General features: G+C 55.8%; 1 protein-coding gene across 4 annotated transcripts; it reads right to left on the bottom strand.

Annotated features, from left to right (window-relative positions):
• Positions 1–784: 784 nt before the first annotated feature.
• On the bottom strand, positions 785–12,298 carry POLR3H (RNA polymerase III subunit H). 4 transcript variants are annotated; one of them, XM_034987413.1, is made up of 6 exons: positions 11,947–12,298; positions 9,327–9,423; positions 4,186–4,272; positions 3,719–3,782; positions 2,052–2,256; positions 785–1,064 (listed from the first exon to the last, which is right to left on the bottom strand). In XM_034987413.1, exons 1-6 carry the CDS (start codon positions 12,055–12,057, stop codon positions 1,011–1,013), a joined length of 618 nt encoding a protein of 205 aa, XP_034843304.1. In that variant the 5' UTR covers positions 12,058–12,298; the 3' UTR covers positions 785–1,010. The 4 variants fall into 4 exon arrangements, with proteins under 4 accessions (XP_034843304.1, XP_034843306.1, XP_034843307.1 ...); XM_034987415.1 differs by having other exon boundaries at positions 2,055–2,256; positions 11,947–12,297; XM_034987416.1 differs by having other exon boundaries at positions 959–1,068; positions 2,055–2,256; positions 11,947–12,297.
• Positions 12,299–22,084: the final 9,786 nt, after the last annotated feature.

Genomic DNA, 22,084 nt, shown 5'->3' with positions numbered 1-22,084 from the left:
CCCCGCATCCGCATGGCCCCCCTCGTGTCCTTCCCCTGGGCATGGACTCAGCCCCCTCCCTCAAGGCTGCGGCGCCACGCGGCGGCGGGCATCGTTCTGCAGCTGCTTCTCCCCCTGGAGCGCCGTCCCCGGGCAGGACCCACGCCCCGGTGCCCGTGGAGCAGAGGCGGCCTCCAGGGAGGGCCCTTCCTCAGCACGAGACTTGCCGGACGGAAACTCGGTGTCCTGTGGGCGCCATGAGACAAGCCTGCGGGTCCTGCGGGAGTGAGTGAAGAGGCAGGAGGAACCCGGCAGAGCCCTTGTGCTGAGTAAACAAGGTGCTGTGCACCCTCGTCTGGGATTTGGCCCTGCCAGCAGGCCCACGGAGTGTTCCTGGCGTGGCCGAGGTCTGCAAGTGACCGTTGTCCTGCCGGGGGTGGTGGGGGGGGATAACACAGCTGGTCGCCAGCCCGGCCCTCGGGCCACCTAAGCCCACGGCCTCCACTTCCCTGACGGCGCTGGCTTGCCTGAGGCCAGGCCCCTGCCTTCCAAATGCTGGTGGGGAAAAAGGCGGTTGTCCCTGAAAGGTCAAGACTTGGCGACAGCTAGCAGCTACCCCAGGCCAGCCGCTCGCTCAGTCACTTTAGGGAGCCACCAAGCTTAGCCCAGAGCCCAGCCTGAGGCCCTCAACCCCCAAGTCCTGCCATGGGGGCAGGTCACCTGCAGAAGTGACCCGGGCACAGGAAGGACAGGCGGTCCCAGCTGTGGCAGCTCGGTGACCTTAGATCACGGAGATAAAGGTGGCTCCTCCCTGACGGATACCGTCTTTTATTAAAAGCGTGCGCCGTCGCCAAGAGGCAGAGGTCCAGAGGGAGAGCGTGACTTCGGGGATAGCTCGTCTGGCGGGGCACGCACTCTGCTCCTCGGCATCTGCGGAAGCGGCCGTGGTGGTCACGGCCGGCTGCGCCACCTTCCCCGGGGCTGGGCTGGGGTCTGCCGGACTGGCCAAGGTCCGCCGTCAAGCCCCACGGCTAGCTGCTGGTCCACCAGGAGAGAAGGCCCAGGCCCGGCTCACTGATGGATCCCTGCCCGGGGAGAGAGAAAACAAGCACATTTCACCTACCTTCAGGGCTTGAGCCACCTCGGGAGGCAAAGGGGCCCACCCTTCCGGGCGCCCCGCACAGGCAAAGGGACTAGTGGAGCGAGCACACACCAGCCAAGAGGATGGGGCGAAATCCAGGGGCCTCCCCAGCACTCCCAGCTGGCCCCCGGGGAACACAGCCCAGCTCCCCTCTCCTGCCCCAACCTCTCCTGGGGCCTCTAAGGAAAGTGCTGGTTCTCTAAGGGCATGGCCTCTGGCCCCAAGGCCTCAGCTGGGTCAGGTTCCCTTCCTCACCCCCAGGCCTGCCCAAACATGGCCACCGGCAGGCCAGGCCTGGGCATGCTCTCAGTCCTGCCAGGAAGGCCTAGTGACCCCGCGCCCCAGCCTCCACAAACATGCAGAGGGGATGCCCTCGGCCACCCAGATTTTTGACAAAGCACAGCGGCCCCCAAAGCAAACCACCTGCAGCACAATTATACCGGGAAACCCTCCTAGCAGGCCCCAGAAATGAGTCCTACTTTGTCCTGCATCACAGTCCCTTCATGAGGGTAGAAGACCCAGGGAACCCCGGTCAGGTCTGGTCACAGCTCCCCTGCCACCCCATGCGCACACCTGGTCGGGTGTGGGAGCAGCCCCGACGGAGGGTCACCCCTCCCCGAAGCCCCACTCTTGTGCTTGACCCGCTCCCACGCCCCTTCCCCGCTTGCTTTCTCCCTCAGCCTGCTCATCAGCAGCCTTGTCACCCAGCGAGGGCTCGGTCCCTCTTGCCGTCCGGAGTCTGACACTCCCAGTGTTATGCCCTGGCTTCTGAAACAGGCTCCCCAGGGAGAAGTGACCACCTAAGAACTCATCAGGGACCGGCGCCCTGACCTGCGGGGAGAGGGGCTCCAGGCGGGGAACCCCAGTCAACACCCTAGGAAGCCGCTCCCGCGCCTGGGTTCTCCCGCCACACCGGGGCCCGTGCACATCCCACCATAAGCGTGTACGGCGCCTCCTTCTTCGGCAGCTCCTCACTGGAAGACGTGGCCTCGGCCGAGCTGGGCCCCGTGGGGGACGTGTCCACAAAGCTCTCGTCCACCACCCGGAAGCGGATCTCCTCGCCGGTGTCCATGTACAAGTCGTGCGCTCCTTCCTCGGTCTCGTACTCCCACACCCACACCTGCTCTGCCTCGTCGCTGGGCGGGGCGCGGGGTCAAGGCAACAACCAGGCAGGCGGCAGCCCGCGGGGGCGGGGGGTTCCTCCCCCCGGCAAACCCCACCCGAGGATGAGAGCCCCTTGGCTGGGGTGTCACGGAGAGGCAGGCCCACACCGCGTGCGTGAATGAGGCAAGGCTGGGCACGCTCTGGGCCCCACAGGCAAGAGCGGGAACGCTGCGGAACACGGCCCCCCACCCGGCACCACAGCCAGGCAGGCACACGCATCCTCAGGGCCCCAGAGCAGGAGGAAGGCTCGAGGGCAGAGCGAGCCCCACCTCTTGAGGCAGGAGTGACGAAGGCCTCTTGCTGCCCAGTCCTCGCAGGCCAGCCGCCACGTTCAGACCTCCGCTCCAGCGGCCGTGACCCGGGCCAGGCCCAACCTCTGAGCCTCGGGCCCCGTGTGTAAAACAGGGGCGGTGGCGAGGCCTGCCCCCGCAGGGCTGCGGTGAGGAGGTAATGACGCAGCGCTCCCAGAAAGTGCTTTCCACGGGACCCGCGCAGTCGGCCCTGGGGTGCTGGCCGAAGCTGCGCTATGTTCTCTGCAGCCCGACTCCGCACCCCTTTCCATTGTGCCCTGTGAAAGTGACCAACACGCGGCGCAAGGACCTTCCCGGTGCTCAGGACGGACACGGCCGCCGGAAGGTCACCTGCCTGAGGGCCCACAGCCGGCGAGAGGCCCAGCCGGGCAGCGCCGGCTTTCCTGACAAGCCCCAGCGTGCCCCACAGACCCTGCCCCGGCCCGCTCGGCCGAGCCACAGCGCCCCGATGAACCAGTGAGGGTGGCACCCCGGGCTCCCGCCAAAGCCCCAACCCCTCCCCCAGCCCACACCGAGGAGCCACAGCGCCCTCTAGTGGCGGTCCCACGCCTTAACTGCCCCCCCTCGGGAGCCCGGTCCCCTGCTGGGTCCTGGGGACACGGTCCTGACAAGATGGGGTCCCTTCCAGGGAGCAGTCTCAGCGAGGACCCCCAGAAACAGACAACCCTAGGGCGACCAGGCAAGGGCTGGGGCAGCGCAATGGGGGAAGCCAGCGGAGGGGAACCACCCAGCGCCGGACCGGGCACAGTCAAGCCCTCAAACGTCAGCCGACGGTACCGTTCGCATAGCAGGGAAGCGGGGAGGCGAGCCAGTCAGAACAAACCTCTCCAGGGAGGGGATCTCCGAGATGATCCCTGAGAGGACAACCTAAGCCAAGGGGACAGCACGCCACCTACAGAGCATGAGAGCCCAGACGGGGGCACGGTCGTGGGGACACCACGGTTAGCATGGGAGCATGGGCAGGTCAGAGCTTCTGGAGCACGAGTGCGGGCCGGGGCGGGGGGGGTGGACACAAAGGTCAGCAGTGTCAGATCCCAGGCCCCAGGGTCACCCCAAGGAGCGGGGACTGTCCTTTGGAAAGACCTGAGCTCCCCTGTGACCCACTTTAACCTTGGGAGGATACAACTTGGCTGGCTGCTGCAGCGACTCGGGGGGAATGAGAATGTCATCGAAGAACCCTAGAGAGACTGGAACACACGGGAAAGTAACAGCATGGGACAAGGGCAGTTGTCGCCACGGAAATCTGAGCCCTGCGCCCCCGCCTAGGCCACCCAGCCACCAAAACCTGCAGTGGACACCATGCAAAACTGGGACCAGAGGGTGCCTGGGACCCCGAGCCCCCTCTGGCAGCTGCTGTGTCCAGCCCACGGTCCTGAGGGAAGGCCTCACGGTGAAGCCCCGCAGCTGGCCAAGGCCTTCACTGTTGCGTGAGCACGAGGGGGCTGTGTGCTGCCCTCCCCCCGGCAGCTCCCTGACAGCCCCCCTCCCCCGACCTGTGGCCCAGCCCGGAAGCTGAAGGGAGGCCTGCTGGCCTGGCCACTTGCCCCAACGTGCTCCCAGGCTTCGTCTGAGGATCAGGGCCACCATTACCGTGCACTCCCTCCGGGCTACAGCCTTTGATCTTGCCAATCAGAATCTCGTCCAGGAAGGGATGGAACACCACATAGCGAAAATGGACTGGAAGTGAAGGAAGAATGTCAGTGACGAGCAGGCACGTGAGGGACGGCTGCTCTGCGGCGGCCCCGGCTTCCCAGTGTTGACCACCCTCGCCAGCCCGCTGACCCGGAGGCCCATGGCTACCCCGGAGTCCGCTGGGCCCTCCATACCCAGTCCCTCCGTGGGTCCAGACCCACCAGTGGAGCCGCAGAGACCCACACCCCGTCCCCTGCAGGGCCACAGCACGGCCCCCGTAACAGGCCAACAGCAGTGGCCCTGAACGGAGAGCTGGCCCCCAAGCCCACCCGACAAGTCACTCCTGAACCCAGATTCTGGGCCATGGATGACTCCAAAGTCAATTCCACCCTTCCTCTAGACTCGCTCCCTTAAATTCTAGAAAGGGCAGAAGTAACCGGCAAAGGGAGCCAGGTTCGGAAACAAGTCTTCCGTCTCCCTCTGATGGGAAAGTTTGCCCCAGGCATAGCTCTGACCTGGAATAGGACGCTAAAAATGCCCTGAAATGGACGGGGCCACGGGAAGGCAGAGGCAAGAAGCCAACAAAAATGCCTCTGTGGGCTTGCAGGCCCTGCCCTGGGTGGTCCCCAACTCGGCAGACCCCCAGGGCCTGGTAGAAGCCATTACCTCATCACTCCTGCCCCTGACAGCCCCAAAGGGGTGACCAGCACTGGCCTGACCCCCACCAGAGCTAGAGAATAACCGTGAGGCTACATCCTGCCGGTCACACGGTGCCCACCGCCACCCACCCGTGTCGGCTGTCACGCTTCCCCGCCGTGAGGATGGGGAAGCGGCTCAGAGGGGCTGCAGGACCTGCTCACAGCCACTCAGCTCTTCTGTCCTGCTTTGCCAGGGGAGGACTCCAAGCCTTTCTGCGCCACCAAACACGGCCACAGGGTGGAATCTACCTTCCCCGGACAGCTTTCACCCCCACACAGGCTCCCACCACCAGCACCCTCAGCTCCTCGCTCTGCCAACGCCACCCGAGGGCCGACGGGGCCCCCAGCTCCCCGCCGGGCAGCCTCTCCGTGCCCCACCAGGCGGGAAGCACGAGGGAAGAAGCGGGGGCGAACGTAATGCAGTCTATCCACAAAACGGAATATTACTCAGCCTTAAAAAGGGAGGGAGTACAGACACCTGCCACGACATGGATGAAGCTCGAGGACATTACGTTACGTGAAACAAGCCAGTTCCAGGGGACCACATACCGTGTGACTCCATTATATGAAATGCCCAGAATAGGTGAACCCAGAGACAGAAAGTAGATCCGCGGTTGCCAGGGGCTGGGGGAGGGGAGCAGGAGGAGCGACTGCTGGTAGGTACAGGGTTGCTTTTCGGGGGTGGGGAAAATGTTCTGGAATTAGATCGTGGTGACAGTTGCACAACTGAATATCCTAAAAGCTACCAAATGGTAAGCTTTAAAAGGGTGAATTTTATGGCATGTAAATGAGAGCTCCATTAAAAACAAAAAGGAGGCCACAGACCAGCGGGAGGGCCAGCCGGGCCAGGGCCGTATTTGGAGTGACCTCCCAAGAGCCCGACCTCAAGTTCCGGGGTGTGTAGTGGGCAGACGGGAGCCGGGAGAGTCAACAAGGATGGGGCTGCAGGATCAGTAAGAGGAAGACCCGCTCTCGGGGGCAGGCTCGGGCCAAATCCCAGGAGAAGCAGGGCTGCCTCGGGACGCAGTGAGTTTCTGCAAAGGGCAGACTGGATGATTCCACTGTATGAAGTACCTCGAGTAGTCAAATTCATAGAGACAAAGCACAACGGTGGTTTCCAGGGCCCGGAGCTGCGGGGAACGGGGAGTGAATGCTTAAGAGGGGCAGAGTTTCAGTTTGGGAAGATGAAAAGCGTGGTGGTGGTTACCCAGCAATGACTGTACTCGATGCCATTGAACTGGGCACTAAAAGTGATTAACATGGTAAGTCTTATGTTATATATAGTTTATCACAACTTAAACAAAAACAGAACAAAGCGAACGGTGGGCATGAGGAGAGTCCACTCTGGAGCCCCGAGCAGGTCAAGAGGGGCTCCCCCCGGGGCCAGTCATCCTGTGGGACAAGGGTAACAGGGCACTGGTGTCATGTCCAAGTACCCTAAGGACAAGAGCTGAGGCTGGACACCTGGGCGCAGTGTCACAAGTCACAGAGACTGACATCTTGTGAGCACTTACCGTCCGAGAGAGGTGAAGTGATCCGGCCCGGGGAGAAGGAAGTACAAGACAATAAGCCCTCAAAACAAAGGGGGAGGCATGGGGCTGAGGCCTCCCTCCACACACCCTGGCCACAGCCCTGGGTGAGGCAGTGGGCTGGGGGGGCGGCAGGAACAGGGCCCAGGGTAGAAGATCAGCCCTAAAGCATGGCATTGATCTCCACAACAGAGCACCACCCTGCACGGCGCTCCGCAGACCACAGCGAGCTTCACAGCTCCAAGTGTTGACCCCATTTTACAGATGAGGAACCCGAGGCCAAGACAGGCGGCGTTACCTGCTCAAGGTCCGCATCCAGCAGGGGGCGGGGAGCAGAGCCAGAATTCAAATCTGGGTCCATGTGACATGCCTCACCCAGGGCCCTAATCCTCACATCTCATTCCCAAGGAACCAGGGGGCCCAGGGTGAACTGGGGGTGGGGGGACAATGAAAACCAACAGTGGAAATCTTACACCAAGTGGCAGAAACAACCAAATGAAAGAACAGAATTTCCTCAAGTTTAACTTTTTCCTCCCAGTCTTTGTTGAAGTTCTGGTGCCTCTCACCACTTGTCCAGGGCAAGTCTAAAGGCAGAGACTGGGCTCAGCTTGAGGGCATCCTTCTCCGTAAACAGAGGCCCTGTGGTCTTGTTTTCACGTCTGTTTAATTTCTCTGCTAAGTGCTCCTAGGGCTGTCCACAGAGCACGGTAACATCTCTGTGAATCTAATTAAGTCTCCGGATTCCTGGACACAGACACCAGGCGGCCTCATGGCACGTTCTGGAATGCTCGACATCTCTGTGTCCAGAGGCTGACCAGGATGGGCTAGGGCAGGGCTCCTCACACTTGGCCTTGTGTGAGAAGCACCTGGCTCCTTATTAAAGCACAGTCTGGGGCGCCTGGGTGGCTCAGATGGTTAAGCGTCTGCCTTCGGCTCAGGTCGTGATCCCAGGGTCCTGGGATCGAGTCCCGCATCGGGCTCCCTGCTCCTTGGGAGCCTGCTTCTCTCTCTCTCTCTCTCTCTGTCTCTCATGAATAAATAAATAAAATCTTTAAAAAAATAAAAGTAAAAAAAAATAAAATAAAATAAAGCACAGTCTGCAGGCTCACCTCCAGAGACTGTGATTCAGCAGCTCTGAGTGCCTAGTGCATGGAAAGCTGCAGGCCTGCCCGCTAATTGGCCCCGAACCACGTCAGCGGCCCCTCCCTTGCCTTCTGCTGCTTCGGCTGGGTCCAGGGAGGAGAGAGAATGCCCCACGCCCTCCCTGAGGACCCCAGCCAAGGTGACCATCGCTCTACTCGTCCAGGTCCGCTAACCAACCTTGCCTTCCCTTCCCAGGGTGCACACCCCTTTGCTGTGCGACTACAGCTCCTCCCACCGGGAGGTGGAGTCTATTTTCCCATCCCTTGACGCCAACCTCAGCCATGTGACCTGCTCTGGCCAATGGGATCTTCCTACAGGAAGAAGAGACCACATGCCCCAGAGATGAGCTGTCCCCTCTGGGGACAGTGAGGCCCCCCCCCCCACCAGCCAGTCTGCCAACCACCAGACACATGAGGCCATCCTACCCCACGCAGCCCTGGACGGGCCAGCCCAGAAGAACCCATTTAGTGGATCCACAGAATCAGGGGAAACAGTTCAAATCAATGAGCCACTGAGCCCTCCCTATGTGCCAAGGACCCATCCTAGGACCTTTGCACGTATTGATTTAGTATTCTCACAACAGTCCTGTAATATGAAATCTACTGTTAACTCATTTTATAGGCAAGGAAACAGAGTCATGGAGAGATTGCATATTCTACACAGGGACACAGAGCAAATAAGGGGCCAAGTTGGGATTTGAATCCCAGAGGCTACACTTAACCATTAAGTCCTAGGGCCCCTCAAAGTCCCCCACCCTCAACCAGCTTCCTTCTCAAGAGACAGATGCACTCCCCTCAGCTCTCCACACTGTTAATTTATTTTTTTAAAGATTTTAAGTAATCCCTACACCAACATGGTCTTGAACTCACAACCCAAGATCAAGAGTCACACACTCTACCAACTGAACCAGCCAGACACCCCTGCTCTCCACTTTTAATCCAGCAATGACCATTCCAAGTGCCCTCACCTGTCTGGCCACCCCCCCCCCCCCCAACCAGACTGAGCAGCCTGATGGCCCGGCAGAGTAGGGCTCAGTAATAAATGAGACCAAAGGGGGCACAGACACGGAGCCACAATCAGAGCGAGAGAGGCCTCCAGAATCACCTTGTCTGGGGCACCTGGCTCAGTCATGTAGCAACAGATTCTTAGCTCAGGTCTTGATCTCAGGGTCATGAGATCGAGCCCTGTGTTGGATTCCACATTCGGCAAGGAGTCGGCTTGGGATTCTCCCCCTTTCCTTCTCCCCCCATTGGTGCGTGCACACTCTCTCGTGCTCTCTCTCTCTCTCAAATAAATGAATAAATAAAATCCTTAAAAAAAAAAAAATCACCTCGTCCACCATTTCTTATAGGTAAAGAAACCAAGGCCTAGACGGGGTAAGATTCTGCCCACTATCACCCAGTCAATTCCTGGCAGAGTCAGGACTAGGCCTCAGGTCTCCCAATCCCTAGACCAGGATTCCCACAACCAAAAACCAAACCCCAAGAAACCCAATGCCAAGGAGGAAAGGGCAGGCTGCCTGGGTGGCTCAGTCGGTTAAGCGTCTGTCTTCAGCTCAGGTCATGATCTGGGGGTCCTGGGATTGAGCCCTACATCAGGCTCCCTGCTCAGTGGGGAGGCTGTTTCTCCCTCTCTCTCTGCCCCTACCCCCTCCGTGCTTTTGTTCATGCACACTCTCAAATGAATAAATAAAAAAATCTTAAAAAAAAAAAGAGGAAAGGGCACCCACCTTTGGTGTGCGACGCGCCGTCCCCTGGGAACACGTAGGCGTCCTCCAGCTTGGTGATGTCAAACAGACAGATGCAGAGCCCCACGTTGTACACGACCTGTGTGCATCCGCATACACACACACACACCGTGACTCTGAGGCCTGGCTCCCCAGCATGCTCTCCTGAGACCCTCGCCACCCACGGCAGGTAATGATTACCCCCATTTTACAGCCAGAAATGAGTTGAGGCACCGTCTGAGGTAACCATGGGTCAGGGGCCTCTGAAGGATGCGGAGCTCTGGAAAGAGCGGGGCCTTTGTGACAAGGCAGATCCTGGTTACAGTGCCAGTTCCAACGCCCACTGTGTGACCGCCAAGGTCACTTCTCTGAGCCTCAGTTTCCCCCATTTGCAAAAATAGACCTCCCAGGCTGCAGGTTTGTTAAACAGAGAGGATGGATGTGAAGCCCCATGCCAGTGTCTGGCTTACATGCTAGAAGTAGTAATAGTCAACCACGGATCACTATTATTATTAGTCAGCATCACTGACAACCAGGGAACCCTGGTTTAAACCTGCACTTCCCAAAGTCTCCAGGTCCATGCTAGAGCTCGGGGCTTGGTGTCAGAGGCCCGGCTAATCCCCCATTCCGCTCACAAAGTAGGAGACACAGCCGTGGCCGCAGGGACTGAGGCTGGCGGAGTGACCCAGGGCCAAGGCGTCGAGACTAGACAGCATCCTTTGCCCCCTCTGCACCCACGGCGCTCCAAACCACGGGCCCGCTGGTGTCACCCTATCTGCCACCGGTATCATCACCTCCCAATTACAGCCCTGCAGACTGTTCAACGATTAGCAAGAAGCTCAGAGAACTTACGGTCCGGGCCAGACCTCGCCACAATGAGACACAGTCTGGCTGGCTTCGGCAGCACAAGATCTGCGTCCTTGGCCGGACCACGGACCTCTTCTGTGCAGCCTCCTCGCAAATGACTCAAATACAGAAGCCTCATCTCAACAGGTCACCGAAGGACCCAAAGGGACTACATTCCCTTCTTGGACTTTTCACACCTTCTCTCTCCAAAATGCTCACACTTCGTCCCTCCACAGACCCCTTGACCTTCCCTACCTCACAAAGTAACTGGAAGCCATCCACTAAGGACTTCATGAGTTCTCTCCACCAACAATTCCCCAGATCCATACACCTCCCTTCTATGACCTCAGCCTCTATGGAAGGGACTGGCCTCATGTCTAAAGCCAGCCAACCTTCCTCTTACTGGCTCCTTCTCAGCCTATCACCTCCTGCTATTCTACGGATGAAGACCAATACTGCCATGACATCCTGCAGGCCCTGTGCGGCTTGGCTCCTGCCACCTTTCCAGTCTGCCCTCCCCTCTCTTCCTCTGCCCAGGCCACACTAGCCTCCTCCATGTTATCATGGGTGAAATATTCCCTCCTGCCACAGGGCCTTTGCACATGCTGTTTCCTCTGCCTGCCCAACTCTTCTCTCTGCACCCTCAAAAATGAATCCCCTAGGGGCGCCTGGGTGGCTCAGTCATTAAGCGTCTGCCTTTGGCTCAGGTCATAGTCCCAGGGTCCTGGGATCGAGCCCCGCATCGGGCTCCCTGCTCTGCAGGAAGCCTGCTTCTCCCTCTCCCACTCCCCCTGCTTGTGTTCCCTCTCTCGCTGTCTCTCTCTGTCAAATAAATAAATAAAATCTTAAAAAAAAAAAAAAGAATCCCCTAATTAGTTCCTCTTCGGCATCATCTCTCAGCTCAAGCTCAAATGTCATATCCCTAACAAAGCTGCTTTCTCCCTCATTGTAGGCAGAGTTCTCCTTCATTCCACAGACTTGTGAATGCCTGTCCTTCACAGCACTTACCTCAACTTGTCATCACATACTCAGCTGTGGGTCCCTCTCATTCATATCTGCTCTCCCCACCACACTACAGGGTAGAGCCTTGTCTGCCTCGTTCATTCAATCAACAGACAATTACGGAACATCTGCTATGTGCCAGGCTCTGGCTAAATATGAGGGTACCGTGTGGAGAAGACAAAGGTCCCTGCCATCATGGAGCTGCAAAAAAAACCATAACCACCTAAGAAGGAAAAAGTGATAGGACACAGAGTAACTGCGGGAGGGTTACTACAGAAAAGGCGGCGGGAAGGCCCCAGACTAGCTGTCACTAAGTCATGTAGGGCTGGCATATAAAAGGTGCACAAATACTTTTTTGCAGGAATGAATGGATAAACCTCCTGACCGTTAACTCTAAACCACTCTGTCCATCTTCACAAAAACAGTGCGCGGTTGGACAACCATTATTATTTCCATTTTACCAATGGAAACTGAGGCCCAGAGGGGTAGGTGACCTGCCCAAGACTGCAAAGTAATTTGGCAGTGTAGAATCTAGCATTTCCCAGTTACAAGAGCCTTTTCCAAACTCAGTTTCTTTTTTGATTCCCTCTGACATCCTTCGTGCACAAGGATTACCCCCATCCCGTGTACCGGTGAAGAAACCGAGTTCTGAGACGTTAAGCTACTTGCCCAAGGCCGAGGTTTAGCATGACCAAGGCCAGGCCTGCGGCGGGCGGGTGGGCAGTGCTGGGCCCTCCGGTGCCAAGGCCTGCCAGCGACCGCGCGGGCCCAGTACCTTGTTGGCCAACTTTTTGTTCAGCTCCTCGGCAATGGAGTCGTTGAGCTTCCTCTCAAACTGCCACGGGGGAATCCGCACGGTGTCCACCATCTCCACCAGGACAAACATCCCGGCCTGCGCTGGGGCCCTGGGAACGGGAGGGTCAGTCTCGCACCGTCTGGGGCGGTGGGCGTTCCCCAAGCCCCTCCCCGCCCAACCCGGCAGTGGGGCTGCGAGGCAGGGCGCCGGGTACCCCGTGCGGGGCGCGCTCAGCCGCTGCAAAGTGAGGAAACTGAGGCTTAGCGCGAGGGGCCCTCGCTCCAGTGGGAGGGGTGCGAGCACGCGTCGCACGACCCCGCGCTGCCCCCCCACGAAACACGCGCCGCGGCCACGCACCCACGCTTCCGGAGAACAGACCAATAAGAAGCCTTTGCCCGCCCCCCGACGCCGCGCGGGGGCGGGGCGGGGCCTCCCCTTCCGCCGGGGCGGAGCCGTCAACCCTCCGACCGCGCTTTCTGGTTGCTAGGCGACCCCGGTGCGTTCCAGACTTCACCGGCTTGGCCAGTGCTCTACTCTCTTCTTCCGGGTCTCACGTCGTGCTCTGCGCCGCAGCCGGAGGGATCCTCTCAAAAGCCGGCACAGGATGCTTAGACCCCTCAGTACCCTGGAGGCGGGAGAATTAACTGGAAAGGGGCAGGCGGGACCTGATAGAAATGTTTCGTATCTTCTTCCAGGGGGTGGGTTACACAGATGTATGCAATTGTCAGGGTGCCTGGCTGGCTCATCGGTAGGGCATGCAACCCTTGATAACAATAACAGGGTTGTGAGTTCAAGCCCCACGCTGGGTACAGAGGTTACTTAAAAATAAAATCTTTGGGCGCCTGGGTGGCTCAGTTGGTTAAGCGACTGCCTTCGGCTCAGGTCATGATCCTGGAGTCCCTGGATCGAGTCCCGCATCGGGCTCCCTGCTCAGCAGGGAGTCTGCTTCTCCCTCTGACCCTCCCCCCTCTCATGCTCTCTCTCTATCTCATTCTCTCTCAAATAAATAAATAAAATCTTAAAAATAAATAAATAAAAATAAAATCTTTTAAAAAACCGCATTAAACTCTATAGTTAAGATCTTTGCATTTAATTGTAGGCAGATTACATCTCAGTTGAAAAGTGATAGTAAGTTGGGACCCAAAAACAACCTCAGTAGCTTCCCACTAAACTAATAATAAAAGTCCGAAACTTTGAGGCGCCTGGCTGGCTCAGTCCGTGGAGCCTGCGACTCGATCTCTAGATTGTGAGTTCAAGCCTACACCTTGGGTGTAGAGATTACTTAAAATAAATAAATAAATAAATAAATAAATGAATGAATGAATGAATGAATAAATAAATAATAAATAAATTGGGGCGCCTAGGTGGCTCAGTCACTTAAGCAACTGACTTCAGCTCAGGTCATGATCTCAGGGTCCTGGGATAGAGCCCTGTGTTGCTTATCCGGGAGTCCGCTTGTCCCTCTCCTCCCCCTCCCTCCGGTCCTGCTGGTGCGCGCTCTCTCTCTCTCAAATAATAAATAAATATCTTTAAAATAAATAAATAAGTCCAAAACCTTTATGGTAGCTCACAAGGCCCTGCAGGGTCTTGCCTCTAAAATAAAATCTTAAAAAAAAGGGTGGGGGGGCGCCTGGGTGGCTCAGTCGTTAAGCGTCTGCCTTTGGCTCAGGTCATGATCCCAGGGTCTTGGGATCGAGCCCCACATTGGGCTCCCTGCTCAGCAGGAAGCCTGCTTCTCCCTCTCCCACTCCCTCTGCTTGTGTTCCCTCTCTCTGTCAAATAAATAAATAAAATCTTAAAAAAAAAAAAAAAGGATCTTGCCTCTACCCACACCTCCAGCCCCAGTTTGTTCTTTCCCCTGCCACCCCTGCCATTCCCACTCATCTTCATATGATAGGTAACATGGGCTTGGGCTAAGACAATTCAGTAGCTTGTCGGAGATCATGGGCTGCTACGTGGTAGAAGCGCACCCATCTAAACCTCTACACTGCCTCTAAAAGTTGGTGGGCTGTGGAAATACACTGGCTTGTGTTTAAACCAAATAAAATAAAAAAAATAAATAAAAATTTGAGAACTTAAAAAAAGCCTTGGGGTGGATGAGAGAGGCACTCGGAAATGCATGGTGCTTCTCTTTGCAGATTTTACACATGTGGCGATATCTGCGTGAGGCTGGTGCAGTGATACTTAATTTGGCCTTCTCTGCATCCATATTTTTATTTTTAGGTCTGTCTGCTTCTCCTAGGATTTGAGCTACTTGAAGATAGGGGGAAATGCTACTTCAGCTCTTTAGTCCCATGATCCCTTAATATATTTCTAGGAGGCATTCAGGAAAAGTATTGAGGAGATGAGTCTTTTCCTCAGTCTCTCAAACTGCCCTGGTTCAGGCCCTTCCATTGCTCTGCTGGAGCTTAGCCACACCCCTGGCTTCTGGCCTCAGTCTCTCCTTAAGTGACTCTCGCACTGTCACGAAAACCTTCCCTTCATGAATATCCTCTGCCTACATGGAAAGGTCTGGACCGAATGCAGCCTTTCTCTCCAGTCTTACCTTCCTTCTGTTTCCAAGCACTGGGATGGAGCAAGTTCTTTTAGTCCTTCCTCAAACACTTGTTTACCTGGAGAACTCCTACTCATCCATCAGAACCCAAACACAATGCCTACCCCATTCATTGATTCACTCAACATACTGTGTGCCCAGCTTTGGAGATCCAGTGGGAAGAACTGGGCCCCGGGCCCCACTTCAGCTCAGAGGGGTTGCAGGGAAGAGGGAGAGAGAGAGAGAATTTGATGCTCTCAGGAAATTAGAAGTATTTCAGCTGATTTATAGGGAGATAAAAACCGTGAGATTGGAGACCTCAGCAGGGTCCAGATCACAAGGGCCTTATCATTATAATTTAATCCTCACAACAGCTATATAGTAGGGTCTATAATTATCATTACCTGATTTATCTCATTTATCTCATTATCTCATTTTGCCTCATCTAAGGCAGAAAGAGGTTAAGTAGGTCGCTCAAGGTCACACAGCTAATGACTGGCAGAGCTGGGATTCAGGCTCCAGAGCCCATGATCCTAACCACTGGGCTGTGCCAGGCCATTATTAACCCAAGGACGGCAAAAGGAAGCCTTAGATGGTAAGAACAGGGGAATGACACAGTGACGCATCAGTGGGATGGACAGTGGGTGGGAAGGGGCTGGGGTGGAAACGTGAAGACCAGGGAAGAAGTTATTGGGTGGCTCCTGTAAGAGAAGGCCTGAGTAAGCCTGGTAGCCATGGAGCGTGAAGCTGGGCAGAGTCCAGAGGTCTCCAGGGGGTGGTCCCAGGGATAGGGTGGGTGACCTAGGGACAGAAGTGGGAGGAGCCAAAGGCAGGAGGGCTTTGGGCCCTGGCTGGGTAGTGGGCCTTTCACTGAGACTGGAAACTGGAGGAGGGCCAGGCTGAGGGGATGGGGCCAGCATTGCAGAGTTAGTGTTTTGGGTTCCCAGGCTTCTTTTATGGTATTCAGCTCACACGACTGCAACAGTGATTTGTTGGCACGTTTGGTTTCCTCATTAGGAAAAACAGGGACTGGGCTTCTTTGTTAATTCTCTGCGTTGTTCCATGGAAGATTCGAGGTGGCTTACAAAAACACACAAAGGCAGTTTGTAAGCTCCTCGACGGCAGTGGACTTCTCTGCCATGTCCCTCCACATCCTCTGGGCCTAGCCCTGTGTCTGGCACATGGTCAGGGCTTGTAAATATGTGTTATTTGAACGAACAAAAGGATAGCAAAATCATTGTTAAGTGGAGGAGTGAGGGAGAAACAGGGTTGGAAGCTAACCCAGGAGGAGGAGGAGAGTCCAGTGAGTGGTTAAGGGCATGGAGTTCCCACGCCACAGCATGCTAAAGCCCGAGAACTTCTCAGTGCCTTGGCTGTCTCTCTGTAAAGCAGAGATAATAATAGAACTGATCTCAAATGATTGTCCATCATGGAGGACTGGATAAAAACTATATATGGTGCCTCACAGAAAGAAATAATATGAAGGCATAAAAAAAGAGGACGAGAACGCTCTTTGTGTATTGCTATGGAATGATATTCAGGATACATTAAGTATAAAAACACAAAGCACAGCGCAGTATGTATGGGATGTTACCATTTGTGGGAAAAGGGGAAAAATAATACTCTGTTGACAAGCATCTGATTACATGGGGGGACTGCAGGGCGAGGAACAGAATGGCTGAGGGTGTGGGAGTGGGGAAGGGGGGGAGATTACCAAACGCCCTCTGGAATCTTTGATAATTAGGATCATGGGAATATCTTACCTATTCAGAATTTAAATTTAAATTTAAAAAGCAATTAAGATTTTTTACATCTTAAAAACACCCCTCTCTTGGCCCTCCAGCTAGTGGCCCATTTTCTGCTCCCTTTACTGGCGAAACTGCTCGAAGATTCCGTCAGGGCTTGTGGTCTCCAAATCTCCTCTTCTTGTCCTCTCTTCAACCTGTTGTGGTCCGGTTCTGGCCCCGCCACGCAGCCCACACTGCTTTCTTTGGTTCACCAGTGGCCTCCACGTTGCCCAATGCAGTGCTAATTGTCAGTGCTCAGCAGCCGCGGGTGCTCCTTTGTCCTTCACACACTCCTTCTGCTTGGCTTCCAGGGGACGGCGCTCACCCGGGTCCTCCTCCCGTCTCTAAAAGCTGGCGGGTCCCGGGGCCACTTTGTGCCATCTCCGCATCTCTGTGCATGCCTGGTGCTGTCATGGGGCCTCGGGGCGGTGACCAGCACCTTGCCACGGAGGCTCCCCCGTGGCTCCCTCGTGGCCCTCTCCCCGAGCGCCAGATTCACCCCCTGCCCGCTCCATGTCCCTATTCAGCAACTTGAGTTTAGTCTGGGCCAGAGTGGAACTCTTGGTCATGTCTCTCCTGCCAACCTGCCCCCGCCCCAGTCTTCCCATCTTAGAAAATGACTCCTCCATTCTTAGGTCGCTCAGGCCCAAACATGGGGATTATGTTTCATTGTCTCTCACCTCCTCCCCTACACAACTGTGAACAAATCCTATTGTTTCTACCTCCAATGCAAACAGAATCCAATCCTCCTGCTCACCCCCACTGCAACTCTTGGGGCCCAGCCACCCTCACCCTGCACCCCTCACTCCGCACTCCTCACCTGGGCCTTTGCTTCAGCCTCCACCCCAGTTTGCTTGTACTGGCCTCACGCCCCACCGTCTCTGCTCAAAACAGAAGCCGGAGAGACACTGTTAAAATGCCGATCAGAAATTCTCAACCCTCCTCTCTGGACCCTGCAATGCTCCATCTCATAAAAGCCAGGCCTTAGGACGTCCTTCACAGCCCTCAGGGTCCTCTGCCCCTCACCCCTGTGACGGCATGTCCCACTGCTGTGCCCAGTGGCTGTTTCTGACACCCCAGACACACTCCCCACTGGGACCTCTGCCTCTCCCCAGAACGGTCTCCCGTCCCCACCCTCCTGTCTTCAGTCCTCACCTCCTGCAGACCCTTGCTTTAGTGACACCTCCGTGAGGCTTTTCCTGACCCCCCACCCGGAGCCCCCCATTTTAAATTTCAAACCACCCAGCCACCAGCCCCCACTCCCTACCCCACTTACCAGTTTCCCACAGCACATGGCCTGCTTTATGAGGTTCTTCTATTGCCCCCTCCCTCTTCCTGACTGTAAGCTCCATGAAGACAGGCATTTCATCTGTTTTGTTCACTGTCCACTCCCCACTACCTAGAAAGGTGCACAATCAGTTCAGGACAAATATTTGTTGGATTATTGAATGAAAGAGGGAAGGAAAGAAAAGATTAGCCCTGGGACTCCTCCCTGCCCCCGCCCCCCCCACCATGGTCTGGAAGCTTGCTGATGGTGGAGGGATTTGGCTCTGAGCTTTCCAGCATCCACAGCCAAGAGGAAAACATTTTCAATTACAATATGGAAACCAACCAGGTGTCAGTAAGTCCAGATTGTCTCGATTCTGAGCCCCAGAGACCTCCCTCTGGGTTCTTAGGAATGGAAGCTCTGAGGAGCAGCACCAGGCCCTTGAAGGTCTGTCTGAACGGGCCCAGGAACGATTCTTATTTGGGCACTTTGTAAAATGTCCTTCCATGGGGACACCTGGCTGGCTCAGTCGGAAGAGCATGCAACTCTTGATCTTGGGGTTGTGGGTTCGAGCCCCACGTTGGGTGTCGAGATTACTTAAAAATAAACTCTCAAAAAAAAAAAAAAGTTCTTCCATGGAGACCAAAAGCACAGATGAAGTACCACTGGGAATAGTGATTCTAGAAGGGACCTAAAAACAGAGCCTCCCGGTATGTTGCTCTCTGTTCTGGCTTGAGCCAAAAGCAAAGTGCAAAAGGTCAACAGGTATTTGTTGGGGGTGGTTGTGCATGAGGCCCTGCTCTGGGGGCTTGTGTTCCAGAGAGGGGAGATCATTCCAGGCATTGCTATGGAGAAAGGTCACATGAATACTGTGAAGTGAGTGACTAGCACTCTAGCTAGGGCAGTCAGGGACGGCCTCACTCAGAAGATTCAGATGGAGGTGAGCCTAAATGTTAAGAAGCCTCAGGGTGTTCAGGAATGGATGTGTGAGGCAGGCCTGGCTCACAGCCCATCCCAGCCCTGGGTTCGCTGGGGGTCAGCCTGGCTGCTCCAGCCCCAGGGCCTCAGGGCAGGGTGCAGAGGGGGCCAGCTGTGGGAGGGACCCCTTACCCTATGACAGAGAGCAATTCTCAATGGCTTGAGTGGATTTAAGCACCAGGAGACCCTCACCCACAGGCCAGAGGGTAATCTCCAGCCCTGGGGCCAGGGCCAGAGGACCCCTCCATCTTCCTCAGTCTCCCGCCTGCGTTGATCATTACCCAGGATGAGGCTGTGAGGCCACCAGGGATACTGTCTGGAGGCAGGAGCATCTCATGCCTTCCCATCTCATTTCAGATGAGGAGCAGGCCTCTTGCCAGGTCCCCCCCCCAACCCTATACAATGTGACCCCGGCCCTCCTCTTGCTTCCTCGTCCAGTCACATCAGTGACCTTTGGAACATACAGCGTCCTTTCCTGCCTCTGGGAGTTCACCCATGCTGTTCCCTCTTTGGGAAACACTCTTCCCTACTTTTTACAAGGCTGGCTCCTTCTCACCCTTGGTGATCAGCTTACAAGGGCGCCTTCTCAAAGTGGCCTCTCTCAGCCCTCAGCAGGTGGACTCAGCCCTGCCCGGCTCCTTCTTCCCACCCCGGTGGTGTGCGTCTTCATAAATCGCATTCATACATTTATTCGTTTGCATCCTTGGTGCCATGTCTCTTCCTAGACAGGACATGAGCCTTATAAACTCAACGTGTGTATCTGTCTGGTTCACTGCTGGGTTCCAGCCTAGACCATCTGAGGAGTCAGTAAGTATTTGTCAAAGGTTTGACTGAATGAACGAATGACGTGGTCAAAGCTGCAGAAGAGGATCTCCCCACGGCCCAGGAGACGGGCATGCAGGGAACCGAAAAGACATCTCAAAGACAGTGTGGCGTGGCAGAAAGAATAAGAGGGTAATGACGCCAGAACTCCTGAGTTCTCACCAGCTGTGTGATGTCGGGCAAGTTTCTTAACCTCTCTGTGCCTGAGTTTCCACATCTGTCCAACGGATGGCACTGACGTCTTAAGGATGTATGCATCTTAAAGCATTACATGGATTCAAGGCCAGGTAGTCCCAGGCCTGGCCCCCAAGGGTGGGGGGACAGTAGGCAACAGGGTGGGAATCAGGATTCAGATGGAATCAGTAGGACTCAGGGGCTACTCTGCTCTTACCCACCTCTTCAGATTCTCTGAGGTGAGGAAGGCTTTCGAGGAGATGAGTTTTTGAATTCTCAGCCTTTCACAAAAATAGCCTCGGCGGCAGAACCCTTGGTTTCAAGCAGACAATTTCTTTGTTACTCAGCTGCTGGTGGGTGGGTGGGTGGTGCCAGGGGCCTGCTCATTTCCTGAATGAACAGCTGTGCCCTCTCCTCGTTGTAGAGAATAATCATAACACTACTTCAAACCTCAGCCCAGCCTCCTTCATTCACAGCTCTCGGGCTGCCTGGCAGCCTCCACACATGTCCACCAGCCGGCGGGTGGGGCCTCCAAGAAAGGCCGGACACGAAGTGAGGGTCAGGCCCGTGGCCCTTGCCTTGGCCTTGTCCACGGCAGACCAGGCCTTGGCCTCTCACACGTAGCCTGGATATCCTCCCCTCCATTCCCTCCCCCCGCTCCGGCCACACCAGCCTCCTTCCTATTCCCCAGGCACTCCGAAGCTCTCACCCATCCGGGGACCTTCCGACCAACCATCCCCTCTTCCCACAGTGTCTTCTCTCTGGATTCTGGCAAGTCTGGCTCCTTCTTGTCACTTGGGGCTCAGCTCAAACATCATCAGCTCAGAAAAGTCCTCCCTGGCTACTCCCCGCTGGTGGCCCATTGGCTTGTAGTCCATAGCTCGGCCACCAACAGCCCTCGGCCAAAGCTCTGCCAACTCAGGACCCATGGGGAGAAGAGCTGGCCTTGGCATCGACGTTCCAACCCAATTCCTGACTCTGGTTCTGATGGGCCGCCAGGGGTCCTGTGGCTCAGGAGAGAGGAGAGGGCGTTCCCCAGATGAGAGCATGGGGGCTGTTTCCCCGCAGAAGGGACAGTGGGTGGTGGGCACAGGAGATCACAGCCATGACCCCAGCCCCAGCCCTTCTTCTGGAGCGTGAGAACCATGGGTCCAGGCCCCTGTTCCGTCACTCTGTCACCTCCGAGCTGGGTGACTCCGTGAGGTCCCCTATCTCTCCCAGCCCATTTTCTCATCCAGGTAAACCTCACAGAGTTGTTCTAAGCAGCAGGTGAGCTGAAGCCCGTGGGGGCACTTTGAAAACTATGATTATCTTTGGAAGAGAGGAAGACAAAAGAAAGAAGAGAAGGGTTTAAGCGAGTTGAGGTTTCTCTGGGCGAGGTCCTCAGTCTAGCAGGTAGAATAGAATCTGAACTCCAGGCCTCAGGTGACAATGGGCAACAAGGTTCCCCATCTCTTGTGTAGGATCAGAAACCTAGACTGTCTGAGCCTGATTGTTCTGGGAGATTCTGGAAGGGCAGGGATATTTGGTGGCATTGGAGGGCCCTGGGTTCAAATATCCTTCTAACCAGACAATGAACACGGGCAATTCCCTCCTCCTACCTGAGCCTTACATCCTCGCCAGCAAAATAGGGGTGATGATAATAAATTGCTGGATCGTTGTGGGCCTTGAATGGTGGCAAAGCCTACTGCCCCACGGCCTGGGAGTCCTCAGAGTATCTTACTAGCTGTTGTTATTAATTGCATTTTTCTCCATCATTTCCCTTTTGACTCCCTCCTCCTTTTAATTTTAATAAGACTTCTGTTGAAAATGCCAGCCTGCGTCAGGAGTGCTAAGGATTATAGGCGGGAAAGCCTTCCTTCTTTCCAAGCTGAGGCCGAGGAGAAAGGATGGGGAGGAAGAGATACCCCTTTGTGGCGGCCTCTCTAGCGGGGCCTGAGGCTTAGCTACGGACTGTTCTGGAAATACCGACAGCGGCTCAGAAAGGGCCTTCTTACCTCCTTTGCAGAGAGGCTGTGAAGGATCAGAGTCAGTAAAAGATTTCCCAAGTGCGCACAGCCTGGGAGTGATGGAGCGGAGATTCACACCCAGGGCCTCTCTGATGTGGAAACCAGGGCACTGGGAAGGGGGCGGGGGCTGTCCGGCCTGGAGCATGTGTGTGTGTGTGTGGGGGGTGAGCGTGTGTGTGTAGGGGGGTATGTGTTGGGGGTGTGGGTGTGTAGCAAACTTATAACTCCCTACAGGGCTTCTCAATTCAATTCAATTCAATTCAATTCAATTCAATTCAATTCAATTCAATTCAATTCAATAGAAATATCTTCTACTGTGGGCCAGAGAAGGAGATGAGCGCCTGTGATTGCCCACGTTCATGTACTCACAAGGATCTCCGCCGAGCGAGGGATAGACCTGAGCAGTGTTGGTGCTAATGGAGGCCGGGGGACACTCTGAGGATCCAGAGGGTAGAGGAAGGTCTGAGAGTCCCTGGAAACTGGGCTCTCCCCGCCCTTGTCTGGAGCCCCCTCAGAGAGGGCTCCTCTCTGCTGAGACCTCTGTTCT

The sequence above is a fragment of the Mirounga leonina genome, unplaced genomic scaffold, assembly GCF_011800145.1.
Source record: "Mirounga leonina isolate KUSES-001 unplaced genomic scaffold, KU_Mleo_1.0 Mir_418, whole genome shotgun sequence".
Classification (NCBI taxonomy): domain Eukaryota; kingdom Metazoa; phylum Chordata; class Mammalia; order Carnivora; family Phocidae; genus Mirounga; species Mirounga leonina.
Note: the sequence above shows the minus strand (reverse complement) of the source record. Positions and strands in the feature narration are given on the sequence as shown.